At 38.6% G+C, this 12,675-nt stretch overlaps 2 protein-coding genes across 2 annotated transcripts; one reads left to right on the top strand and one right to left on the bottom strand.

Moving 5' to 3' along the window:
• Positions 1 to 759: 759 nt before the first annotated feature.
• LOC120106538 lies at positions 760 to 2,106 on the top strand. Its single transcript, XM_039119492.1, has 2 exons — positions 760 to 1,508; positions 1,832 to 2,106. Exons 1-2 carry the CDS (start codon positions 773 to 775, stop codon positions 1,870 to 1,872), a joined length of 777 nt encoding a protein of 258 aa, XP_038975420.1. The 5' UTR covers positions 760 to 772; the 3' UTR covers positions 1,873 to 2,106.
• A 6,771-nt stretch (positions 2,107 to 8,877) lies between these two features.
• On the bottom strand, positions 8,878 to 10,100 carry LOC120106537. Its single transcript, XM_039119491.1, has 3 exons — positions 9,714 to 10,100; positions 9,497 to 9,604; positions 8,878 to 9,390 (listed from the first exon to the last, which is right to left on the bottom strand). The coding sequence occupies exons 2-3, from the start codon at positions 9,533 to 9,535 to the stop codon at positions 9,028 to 9,030; spliced, it is 402 nt and encodes a 133-aa protein (XP_038975419.1). The 5' UTR covers positions 9,536 to 9,604; positions 9,714 to 10,100; the 3' UTR covers positions 8,878 to 9,027.
• Between the last annotated feature and the right edge of the window lie 2,575 nt (positions 10,101 to 12,675).

Here is a 12,675-nt window from a genome sequence, read left to right as displayed (position 1 = left end):
CGATGTCGCAAAATATATTATTGAAATGTATATAAATGTATCTGTTGTCATTTTTCATTCAGCCTTGACCTGGAGGAAGAAGCTTCCTTACTTCAAGAACAGAGCACCTGGGAAAACTACCCGACTAACTGTTTTAACTATTTTTAACCAATCTCAGTTAGACTGTTAGCATTTCTGTTAATTGGTTATTTAGTTGATGGGTTATTATAAATAGATTCTATCATGTAAGAACGGGTGAAGGGAATTCAATTCATAAGAAATAAAACAGTTCTTCTTTCTTCATCTCCTCTGTTTTCGGACAGAATTCTTTTTGAAGCTTCTTTACATGGTATCAGAGCTTTAAAGGCATCTCCCCATGGCTGCCCCCACCCACAGCAGTACCAGTTCAGTGCCGTCGCCAGTTCTAAGCATAGTTGAAGACCCGGCAAGCCCGTACTTTCTGCATCACGGCGACAATACAGGTTTGCAGCTCATCTCTCTAGTTTTAAACGAGGAAAACTATTCCACTTGGAGCAGGTCGATGATCATGGCCCTGAGTGTCAAGAACAAGGAGGGATTTGTTGATGGAAGTATTCCCCAACCTCTACCGAATGATCCACACTATGCAGTCTGGAGGAGATGCAACATGGTAGTTTCCGCATGGATGCTAAATTCCATTCCAAAGGAGATGAGCACCAGTGTAATCTACATGGAAACAGCTAGAGAAATCTGGCTTGATCTGAAAGAAAGATTCGGCCAAAGCAATGGCCCAAGGATTTACCAACTACAGAAGATGATTTCCACCCTTTCCCAGAATCATGGGAGTGTGATCTCCTACTTCACTCGTTTGAAGGGACTATGGGAAGAGTTAGCGAATTTCAGACCTCGTCAGCAACAAGAGCACCAATCTGAAGAACAAGTCATCCAATTCTTGATGGGATTAGATGACTCCTACTCAAATGTACGTGGGCAAATCTTGTTGATGGACCCTCTACCACCAGTTAACAAGGTATTTGCACTCGTACTGCAAGAAGAAAGGCAACGTAAGATCGTTGCCACAGTTCAAAGCTCTGAGGTTGCTGCATTCGCCAGTAAAACCTATGAAAGGTTAGTTCCCAATGATCATCTTTCTTCTAATCCGAAACTCATTCAAAAGCAAAATGCTATGGGGCAACTTCGCAAGAAGGAAAGACCCATATGCAGTCATTGTGGAAAATCAGGTCACTCAAGGGATAAGTGCTATAGACTTCATGGTTTTCCACCTGGTTTTAACTTCACAAAGGGAAAAGCCCCTGCAGCTAATCAGATCTCTAGTGTTATAGCTCCAGATCTCTCATATGATATCTCTAAGCTCACCATCACTCCGGATCAATGTCAAAAGATACTCTCAGTACTTCTGCAACCTCAACTGCAGTCTTCTGGGATGATGGATGTTGTAAAGGATGTGCCACGACCTTCCGTGAATCAGGCTGGGCGCCTTCAAATGACTGCCAAAAATGCCCGGCCACCATCTGTTCATAGTTTCTCAGGTAATTCAGCCTGTCTGATGAATGTTATTGCTTCAAACCAAAGCCGTGTTCCTTGGATTATAGATACTGGAGCGACAGACCACATGGTATGCTCTATCTCCCATTTTTCTACAATCAAAGCTAGCATTGATGCCACTGTGAAGCTTCCCACTGGAGAAAGAACACCTGCAACACATGTGGGAATGGTTAAAATCTCAAAGTTTCTCACACTGACAGATGTGCTTTGTGTTCCTAAGTTCTCATTTAACCTCATTTCAGCCAGCAAACTTATAGCTTCCAACCACTGTTGCTTGATGTTCATATCTGCATACTGTTTTATACAGGACCTATTGAGTTGGAGGACGATTGGAATGGGGAAGCTTGAAGATGGATTATATCATCTTCAACTAAATGAAATCCAAACTGCTGCTGGTACTCTGAACTCTTCATTGTCAAAATCCTCTCCACAGTCAAGCTTGTCTGCTACTGTTAGTTCCCATGAGTTTGATCTTTGGCATTACCGATTAGGACATCTTTCCTTCACACGTCTTAGTATGTTGAATAAATCTGTTCCGGAAATAAATGTTTGCTTGAACAACCATTGTAGCATTTGCCCTATTGCTAAACAACAAAGAATGAGTTTTTCTCACAGCAGTCATGTTTCAAATTCAGCTTTTGAATTGATACACTGCGACATATGGGGACCCTTTTCCACAACTTCTCTTGATAATTCCAAATACTTTCTTACCATTGTGGACGATTATAGTAGAGCTACTTGGGTTTATCTCATGCAATCTAAGGCACAAACTAGAGACATCATTAGGTCGTTCTATGTTTTAGTTGAGGTTCAGTTTTCAGCCAAAATTAAGGTAATTAGATCAGATAATGGTAAGGAGTTTGACATGAAAGAATTCTATAGCTCAAAAGGAATTATACATCAAGTTAGTTGTGTTGATACCCCTCAACAAAATGGCGTGGTTGAGAGAAAGCATCAACATATACTTAATGTAGCTAGAGCATTATGTTTTCAATCAAACTTGCCTTTGAAATTCTGGGGAGAGTGTGTTCTAACAGCAGTGTACTTAATAAATATAATGCCAACTCCAAAATTATCTGGTAAATCTCCTTATGAAGTGTTATTCTCCTCAAGACCATCTTATAAGCACTTAAGGGTGTTTGGTTGCTTATGTTATGCTTCCACTCTAAAAGGGGATAGGTCCAAGTTTGATCCAAGAGCTAGAAAATGTATTTTTATTGGCTACCCCCATGGCATAAAGGGCTATAAGCTATATGATGTTCAATCTAAACAAACATTTGTTTCTCGGGATGTAGTGTTTCATGAATCTGAATTTCCTTTTCAACATATTGCTTCTCCTACATTGCAGCAGCCAATTCAATCTTGTGACACCATATTTCTTCCCTCATCTGTTGTTGTTCCTGAATATTCATATCCAATTAGACCTAATCCCATTGTTACACCACATACTGAAGAATGTGCTTCGAGTGGCACACCCACCGGCACGCATGATGGCACACCCCTTAAGCTAGTTTGTTTCCCTCCTTCTCCTTCACTCCCTCTTACAACTATAATGCCAAATCAGCCTGCCAAAATTCATCCCCTTCGGAAATCTTCTAGGCTCAATCCCACACATATATATATTGCCCATCGTGACCAGCTGCGACTTGTTCATTTTCTTATGGCACATACTAGTGAGTCTGAAGGAGTGATCGTTTATTTCAACTTCAAAAATAAACCATGCAATAGCACGTATCCTGTAGGATAGTGATTACGGGTGTCGGTCCACAGAAATTGGAGACAGATTATTTTTTTTTTAATAATAAATCAAAAAGAAGAGTTTGCTAACTTAATTATAATGAATTAATCTATGAGTACGAATTGGAATTTATCAGAGTAGATGGATCTAGGGTTTGGAATCCACCGCGTAGCATTGCATTAGGGACTGTGTTCTTAATTTTTATCTTTTGGAGAGGCATGCAAATTGGCTACAAGCCTTTTAAAATAAAAACATAAAGAGTTTTAGAAAGATCCATCTTCGGTATAGCATGAAGTGTTTACCTAAATATGCTAATCTAGGGTGCAGCACACCTCATCTTCCTAGGCATGGATCATCTTAGACTACTTTAGCAAACATGAATAGTAAATGGCATGCTCAAGGTTTAAACATCATAAAAAAAATTTTCATTGAGAATAAAAATTTAAACAAACTCCAAAAAGATTAAAAGAGTAAGAACTACAATGCCCTGATATATTGCTAGGGCTTCATCCAGCCCTAGACTAGATGTTTAGCTGCGCATGGCTTCCGGACGACCTTCCATCTTCATATGAAAATCTTCCGCTCCCTCTCTTTCCAGAATATCCCAAAGTATTCTCTCCCCCCACCTTTTTTTATTCTTCTTCCCAAGAACAGAGTCTCCCCTGTTCTTGGCTTTCTCTCGGCCCTCTACTTCAGCCGATGGCCACCCTCCTCCTTATATAGTCGTCCGGGGTGCTAATTCGGGAAGGGAGAAGAGATAACGGGCTGCTGATTCCGGGGCGTGATGCTGGAGGGCAGATAGCGGACGAAGAGGATGAAGGGCGTCAATCCGTGGAAGAATGGCTGGATCTCGGGAGGAAGGCGTGATCCGTGGAGCACCGGATTGATTGTAGATGGCCGAATCAATGGAGCTGGCCGCTGGATCGACAGGAGGTTGACGTGTGGACGGAAGAAGATGAGATGACTGCGGGATCGATGGGAGGCTGATGCGGAATGTCTGGATCTCGGAGAAGACGGGGACGGAGCTAGAGACGGATGCCGATCTGGAAGGAGCTGGGTTACCGGCTGCTGGGAAGGAGACTAATCCGGAAGAGGGGGAAGCGACACAGCTTAGAACGGATGCATGAAGCTTGGAGCGTGGAAGGGATCCGGAAATGTTGGCTGCAGCTGGAACGGCTCGTTGAATGCAGACGGCTGGGATCGTGGAGGAGTGGTCGCTGGTTGCACCGGCTGATGGCGGAATACCCGGGGATGAAGACGATGCCGTATGTGCTTGGATGCGGAAGATGTGAATCTCGGCTGCTGGGAGGGGCTGATTGGAGGATCGATGGGAGGACGTCGTGGACGGCCGTGATGCTTTGTATTTGAAGTGGGTCATGATCATTGATTTGCTTGAACTTGTTCTCGAGCCCAATGTTATTTAAATTTAATTCTTGCTAAACTGCTTCAGACCGAACTCGACCAGATAAAATAAACAAGACTAAAAACAAGACCGTGACTTAATAAAAAGGGTTACTCAAACCTTTTCCCCATACAAAAATAATTAATTATAACTTTCAATCTAATCAGGACCAAAACCTATTTAATTATAACCTTAGCTTGATTACAACTCCATCAGGTTACCGAACCAGGTCAACACAATCTCCTCCTTATATGTTTTCCTGTAGTTTTCATGAAAGATCGCAACCAAGAGAGAGACAAGTTCAAAGTCTGATTTAAGAAAAGAATTATTTACTTCTTACCATATTTTAAATTTATTTCAATGATTATTCAATTTCATGGTAAAATATGTATTTATCAGTTTAAGAATATTGATAAGTGCTATGAAAAGACAACTAAATTATAAATTATTCAGCACTTATCACACCCCCAAACCTATGTTTTGCTAGTCCTCGAGCAAAATAAAACTAGAAAAGAAAAATTCTAACTCACTTTCGCAGCCATCGCGGTTTCATTTACCATATGCAACGAGGCTTTAAACCCCTAGGTTACCCTAGTGGACGAGTTATAGTCTCGTGAGGGTTTTTTGTGAAGATACCCACAAACTTTAATCTTAAGATAAGTCTCCTTTTTTAATTATTATTATTTGTTATTATTATTATTATTAAAATTTAATTTAAGATACATAAATGATAAGAATTTCAAAACGCACACGGTTTTATTAAGTTAGCCCAAATTCTAGGTTAGTATGCAATCTAAGTTGAAGTCATTAAGTTTCTGTTTAGTGAGTTGTAAGACTTATTTATACTGGGGTGCTCGGTGAAATCTGGACCGTACACAAGCTAAGGGTTCGGATCTCCAAAATATTGCTAAGACTAGTAGTTTCCAGGGTTGGTCGAAGGGACCTGCTCACTGATTCAAAATCATCTTATCTGCAGAATTTCGAGAGTTGTGGATGTTTACTTTAGTACCTCACGGGCTTTATCTATAATATTCTAGTTTACTCGAATTTTTACAACAATGGCTTTCACACTATTATCTTTTTCAAGGTCAATACAGAGTTTTTTTTTAAACATTTTTTAATAAAAGATATTGTAAATTGTGCACTTTTACTCTTGTGGTGATTTCTCCGTGTAACGAGCAATCAGTCGACAATTCTCACACCAGTTGGCATAAGGTGTCGGGCATCAAGATTTTCCTACGGACTTATGCTCGGAGTCCTCATCACAAGCCCATCTGACCTTTGACAATAGGTAGCCCTTTTCGATGTTCCTGACTAAATCCATTTTTATTGATGATTTTTTTTTGATTAGATAAGTATGATTCATCAGGGTCCAAGGTTGCTACTATACTCTCACATAATATCGAGCCTAGACCTTAGAAGAGTCGGCCAGTATGTAGTGAAATTCCAAAGTATTAATTAGCTTACAACTCACTAAGAGAGACTTAATAAAAAGAACTTAAATTTGTATTACTTCCGACTAGTCATTGGGTTTTTTTAGATTTTATATACCTTGTGTGTTTATCATTCTCAAATTTTATTTTTTTATTTTATTTTTTTATTTTTTTTATTTTATTTTATTTTATTATTTTTTTATTTTTAATATCATAAAGATCAAGATGAAAACCTCCAAACCTAAACGTGAGAACGAATGCAAGAGATGTAAATAGAATATTTAAAATACCCCCAAACCTAAACCTAACATTGTCCTCAATGTTAAAGAAATCTAAGAGAATTGGGTTGCCTCCCAACAAGCGCTAAGTTTAATTAAAATAAAGAAGGAGGATTTTCAATGCGTCCACAGAATAAGACTACCAATGAAAGGTGTCTTCAGCCAGACACAGTGAGATAGTTTTTGCATCTCCTTCTATGAGGTCATCTATTTTGTCTATTATAAAACACTCAACTTTCCTCGCGGGTTGGTCGGCCGCATTGAACACATTTAATTTTACCTTCATGTTTCCAAATGATATGTTCATTACCCCCGTTCTACAATTGATGCAGGCATTGGCTGTTGCTAAAAAGGGGTGCCCAAGGATCACGGAGATTTGTTTCTTACAATTAGGTTCATGTTCTATATCAAGGACGATGAAATCTACTGAAAAATAGAATTTGTCCCACATGGTGTTTTTACAGATAGATCAGCCAATTGAAGGGATACCGAGGTTGGTTTTAACTCACCTGACCCAAGTTTCTAATAAACTGAATAAGGTAAAAGGTTGACACTTGCCCCTAGATCTAAGAGTGCTCGATCAATGAAATTATTTCCTAAGACACAGGAGATGGTGGGAGCACCAGGATCTTTGAATTTCTGAGGAGTGTTGTGTTGGAGAATAGAACTCACTTGCTTAATTAGGAAGACCTTTCTAGGCACATGTATCCTAGATTTTCGCTTTTGGGTACAAAGGTTTTTGAGAAATTTGGCATAGGAGGAAACTTGTCTAATAGCATCAAGAAGCGGAAGGTTGATTTTAACTTATTTGAAAACCTCCATCATCTCCTCTAGTGAAGTTCCCTTTTTGTTAAAGGAAGAGGGTGAATTAAGAGCTTCAGGAAATGGGGCCTTTGGGATGTGTATTTTGGCAGAAGGTGGACTAGCTGAAGAAGAAGAAGAAGGTTTCAGATTTTTATTTGACACATTTCTATCCTCTTCTTCACCTTCCTTATTGTTGTCCTCCCCAATCTTATTATCTACTACACATCCACTCCTTAGGGTAGTCAAAGTAAGGCTTGTTCATGATGAATTGCATTTAGTTGATTTTCTTGAGCCATGTATTGTCCCCGAGGATTACTTAGTGGTTGGCTTGGAAGCTTTCCTTCCTCTCGCTTGTTCAGTGCATTAGCTAGTTGCCCCATTTGGGATTCTAGCCTGGCGATGGATTGCGTGTGAGAGTGCACTAATTATGTAATGATTTCCAAACCTTGAAGGGCGTTCAACACTTTCTCCTCAAAGGCTGTGTTTCTTTGGGGTGGAGAAGGAGTGTGTTGAAATTGAGTCGAGGGATGGTAGGGATGAATATTTTATGGGGTTTGAAAATTCTGTGGGTTTCGAAAATTTTGGGAGTAGGGTTGGGTAGTATTCGAAGCTTGCTGCTTCCAAGAAAAGTTTGGATGATTCCGCCATCCCGGATTATATGTATTGGAAAATGGGTCATTACCCGGTCTAGGCTGTGTTTGAGCAGCATTGATGTGTTCTTGCACGAGTTCGGAGAATTGGGATGCTGAGGGGCACTCATGAATAGGGTGGGATGGGCTAGAACAGATAGTACACACTTGTGCTTGGGAAGAGTTAATGAAATGTCCTCCTATCATCAGTTGGTCAATCTTATGGGACAATGCATCTACCTTGCTAGACAGGTCCATAGAATGACTTATTTCACAAATGGTCCCTTTTCTTTGGGAACTTGGGGGTGCTTGACGAGAATAGGAAGCATGGTGGAAGGAGTTTTCATTGAGATTTTCAAATAATTGCCATGCTTCATGCTCATTTTGAAGCATAAAAGTCCCCTTGCATCACTACCAGAAAACACGCGTATAGTGACGGCGATTCCCATCACTATACCGTGTTTCCGGTTACTAATACGGAATTTGTGACCGGAGCTCCCGTCACTGAATTGGTTACAAAAACACGCGTCACTAAATTCTCAGTGACGGCAGCGATTTCCGTCACTAAACTCCATGACAGAACCGCCGTCACTAAGCCGTTACAAATCCAAAAATTAAATATTTAAAAAATTATGTATTTCCCGTCACTAAGCAGTCCCTGAGTTAGTGACGAAGATAACTTGGTCACTGATTTGTCACAGAATTCGGTCACAAGTTTGGTCACTGATCTGTCACAACCTTCAGTGACAGATTTAGTCATCACAGATATGGTCACAAATTTTGTCACTAAATTTGTCATTAATCCCGTCACTAACCTAGTGACAAGATTACCGTCACTAATTTGTCACAACTCACTGAGCAAAATCAATTTTTAGTAACCAAAATTCTGTCACTAAGTTTATGGCTGCTCGTCACAATACTTGGTAAACAATTCAGTAACCAAATTTGGTCACTAATCACATTCTAATAACCTGGTACATTTGGTACATTGATTGGCTCATAATAATAATAATAATAATAATAGTAATAATAATAATAATAATATCAGTAATATCAAAGACATTCAACATTACGCAAAAGTCATTTAACATGTCATTCAAAATAGGCATCAACATGTCCTAAATCCATCAAAATCAAAATCCAAAAGTATGTCATAGAGATCAACAGAGATTTCATTCCTCCTACGAATGCAAAGATCTATCATCTAAGGCAAAAGCAATCACAATGAAGCATGATCAGCAGAACCAGAATCACCATTACTCCCCTGATCTGCATGCCTGGGTCCAAAGCCAATCTCTTCTCTCATCTTTTGAAGAACTTCATCTTGCCATTTTTTCTTTTCGTGCTCAAGAATACCTAGAAGGTCTTCACGCGTATACAACTCTGGAGCTTGACTTGTAGAGGTGGAAGGGGATAATGATTGCCCAATAATTCCAGTAAGATCCTCCAGGGGACTAAAGCCATAGACTTGGCCATGAGTTGGGACACCAGTTGCCTCAAACCACAAGTCATAATCACGTGGTGGAGCATCTGAGGTGGAGGCATCACCATATTTTTTGGAGTATTCAGCTGAATACTTTGTCTGCCAGTTGATTTGAAAGAAGAGAAAAACACTATGGTGGATCAAATAAGAAATAAACATGAGTAAGCTCAATAATATTTATGAATAATAAAAAAATTATACTTACCATGATAGCTTCACTTCTTTTATCCACATATCCTCCCATGCCTTACTTTGTTTTATGCGTCCGATTAAAAGATTCAACTATTGTTGGCTCCCTACTGAGCTTTATTTTCTACAAAAGAGAAAAGAAAAAATTCATTAACATATAATGGGCTGATTTGAGATGATTGAACAATAACATGAAAATTATTATAGAAATCTAATTGAATAAAGATGTGTACCAGTCGTTCGTCATGATTGACAAATGCGATTGATCCTCCACAGTGTTTAGAGATGCTACCATTCTTCATGGTGTTTCTATTTTTTTTGTTGGCTTCTGATTTCTTCTTCCATTATGGGAAAATCCAAATGTCAATTAGCTTATTCCAATTTTCTCTAGAGATCCAATTAGGGGGTTTATCACGGGCTCTATTTAAATCTCCTTTTGATTCCACAAGCTTTTGGCTTCTGACCCTCCCTAATGAGGTTGTCAACCGTCGCTGACAATGCTTGTTCCAAACTTGATGCACATGATGCAATTGTCCTGGAAGAATTGTATGTATCTCCTAATAATATATAGGTCGCAAGTAATCAGACTTACTAATTGAAAAGTGTAACAAGGGCAAAAGTTAATGATAAAAAATATAAATTAATTACATCACCTAAAACTTGTTCCACATTCCAACTTTAGCATGTGCAGGGACCTCCCTTCATGACAACCAAGGACCATTGAAAAATTGGCGCATGATAGCAACAGCTTTGTGGCTGACCTCATAATCAAGAAACCTGCAATTTAAAAAATATTCATTAGAAAATAAACTAAATACTTTAAATGCAACAAACACATAAATAAGTTAGTGATGGAAGAAAGTGATATTTTCATACATTCCTCTTGTGCACCTAACAATCACTTTTCCATTTGTATCAACAGGGGCTTTAAGGATTGGCTCTCGGCCATTGCTCTGTCTTGGATCAGCCCCAAGTTCATCATTCATCTGATCCTCATTCATTGCATCCTCATGATTTTGCACTGCATCATTCATCTGATTATTTATTTCTTCATCTGCATCCACCTCTTCATCCATGTCCTCATCAGGGATGTAGTCATCATCATCATAACATTCCTCGACACGCTCAGGCAATCTACGAGGTTGAGGAGGAACTTGAGTAGCAGCTAGTACTAAAGCTGCTTTTCCATTACCTGTTGGTTTTCCTTTTCTCTTGGCCCTAGCTGCACAACAATAAAAAGTTATAGTTATTTTCCAATATGAATGTCAATAAATTCAATCAAAGTAAAGAGCAATCAGTGGACCTGTTGTTTTTCCTTTGCTCTTTCCCATGTCTGCACAATTATAATTTATAAGTCTAAAATTAGTTATATTAGCATTCATAAATATGCATGTTGTATTTTAATCTTCCTCAGCCTCATGCTCCTCTTCCTCGGTTTGTTCATCTTCAAAATCTTCTTCTTCATCCTCAAAGTCATCTTCCATTTGGTTAGCTGTCAACTCAATTTCTGTTGCATCAATTTCTTCTGCATCTCTATTAACACCAACCAAAATATCTGGATCATCAAGCTCATCTGTCATTGAGATTGGGGTAGGAATCCTGTGGTTCTCTTCTTGATAAAAATCAAGAAAATTTACTTCTGTCCCACTAGGAGGAAATCTACCTCTAGCTTTCGTCTTAATTACTGCCCACCACAATCTTCGATTCTTCTTCTTACCTGGGTAACCAGTGTAGAACACCTGATGTGCTTGTTGAGCTAATACAAAAGGATCATTAGTTGGAAGTCTTAGTCTGTAATTGATCTCAACGAGGCCATGTTGAGGGTGCACTTTCATACCCTTATTCGTATCATACCAGTCACATTTGAATAACACTACTTTATTACCAACACCAAAATAGTCTAACTCGATGATGTCAACCAACATCCCATAATAGTCACTCTCAAAGTCATTGTAACTGCTTCCCTTAATGCACACACCACTGTTGAAAGTTCTTTTATCCTTTCCATATTCTTTGGTGTGAAATCTGTACCCATTCACAAAGTAGCCCTTATAACATTTAACTTTATTCTCAGGGCCATATGATAGATCCTTTAAGCGCCCATCAACATGATTTTTATTGTCATTAACCTAGCATGATAAAAATAATATCATAAGATCATTGAAAGAAATGATAAATATATATATATATATTACACTAACTTATCCTAGTAGAATAAATCAAGAGAAAGTCTAATTTATTATTATATTTATGAATTGCGTACTCACATATGACCTAAACCAAGTCGGAAACTCCATTTCACGTCGTCTTTCCAAATCTATTTGGCTTATATTTGGACAAGATTACCGGATACAATCATCAAAATACCTACAAGACAAAAGCTATAATTAAGTAATATCATATAAGTATAATTAAGTACTTGTGTAACTTACTTTCCAAAAGGTTGAACTTCCTCAAAATTCAGAAGAACATATAATTCAGCAACATTATACTCCTGAGCAGTCAAATGCCTTCCAAAAGGATTTCCAAAAGGCCGACCTTGATGAGTAAAAATGGACAGACGATCCACGAGATCAAACTCTCCTTCGTCATCATTACGGAGAACTTGATTTAACCTCGTTTGTATAGAAGGCTCAAAATAATACGAACAGAAAGTTGATATTTCTTCTATGATGTAAGCCTCGATAATGGAACCTTCAATCGATGCTCGATTCCTTACCTTCTGCTTTAGATCATGCATAAGCCTATAAATAAGATTAATATGTTAATTTCTCAAATTTAATGGATTTAAAGAAACTATTTAATGGATTTAGAGAAAAAGTTATAGTTACAGATTTTACCTTTCAAAGGGGTACATCCATCCGTACTGCACGGGGCCTTCGACCTTAGCTTCATAAGCTAGATGAACAGGTAAGTTCTCCATTGAATTAAAAAATGCAGGAGGGAATATCTTCTCAAGTTTATAGAGAGTAACCACAATATTTTTCTCAAGAACCTCCATATCTTGGACACGCAAAGTTGTGTTGCATAAATCTCTAAAGTAACAGCTTAATTCTGTCAATGCATCCCACACTGCAGCTGGCAATACTTCACGGAATGCAATTGGAAGTAATCTCAGCATGAAAACATGACAATCGTGACTTTTTAACCCGTAAAACTTATAATCATCCAGGTTAACACACTTCGATATGTTTG

The sequence above is a fragment of the Phoenix dactylifera genome, unplaced genomic scaffold, assembly GCF_009389715.1.
Source record: "Phoenix dactylifera cultivar Barhee BC4 unplaced genomic scaffold, palm_55x_up_171113_PBpolish2nd_filt_p 000561F, whole genome shotgun sequence".
Classification (NCBI taxonomy): domain Eukaryota; kingdom Viridiplantae; phylum Streptophyta; class Magnoliopsida; order Arecales; family Arecaceae; genus Phoenix; species Phoenix dactylifera.
This window is presented reverse-complemented; position numbering and strand designations above follow the sequence as displayed.

Bases quoted from the DNA above. Each gene is read 5' to 3' on its own strand.
- LOC120106537 (XM_039119491.1), bottom strand. From the start codon at position 9,535: ATGGGAGGATATGTGGATAAAAGAAGTGAAGCTATCATG. The intron at 9,391-9,496 runs GTAAGTATAATT...ATCAACTGGCAG, and splicing joins AAAGAAGTGAAGCTATCATG to ACAAAGTATTCAGCTGAATA.
- LOC120106538 (XM_039119492.1), top strand. From the start codon at position 773: ATGATTTCCACCCTTTCCCAGAATCATGGGAGTGTGATCTCCTACTTC. The intron at 1,509-1,831 runs GTAATTCAGCCT...TGTTTTATACAG, and splicing joins ATCTGTTCATAGTTTCTCAG to GACCTATTGAGTTGGAGGAC.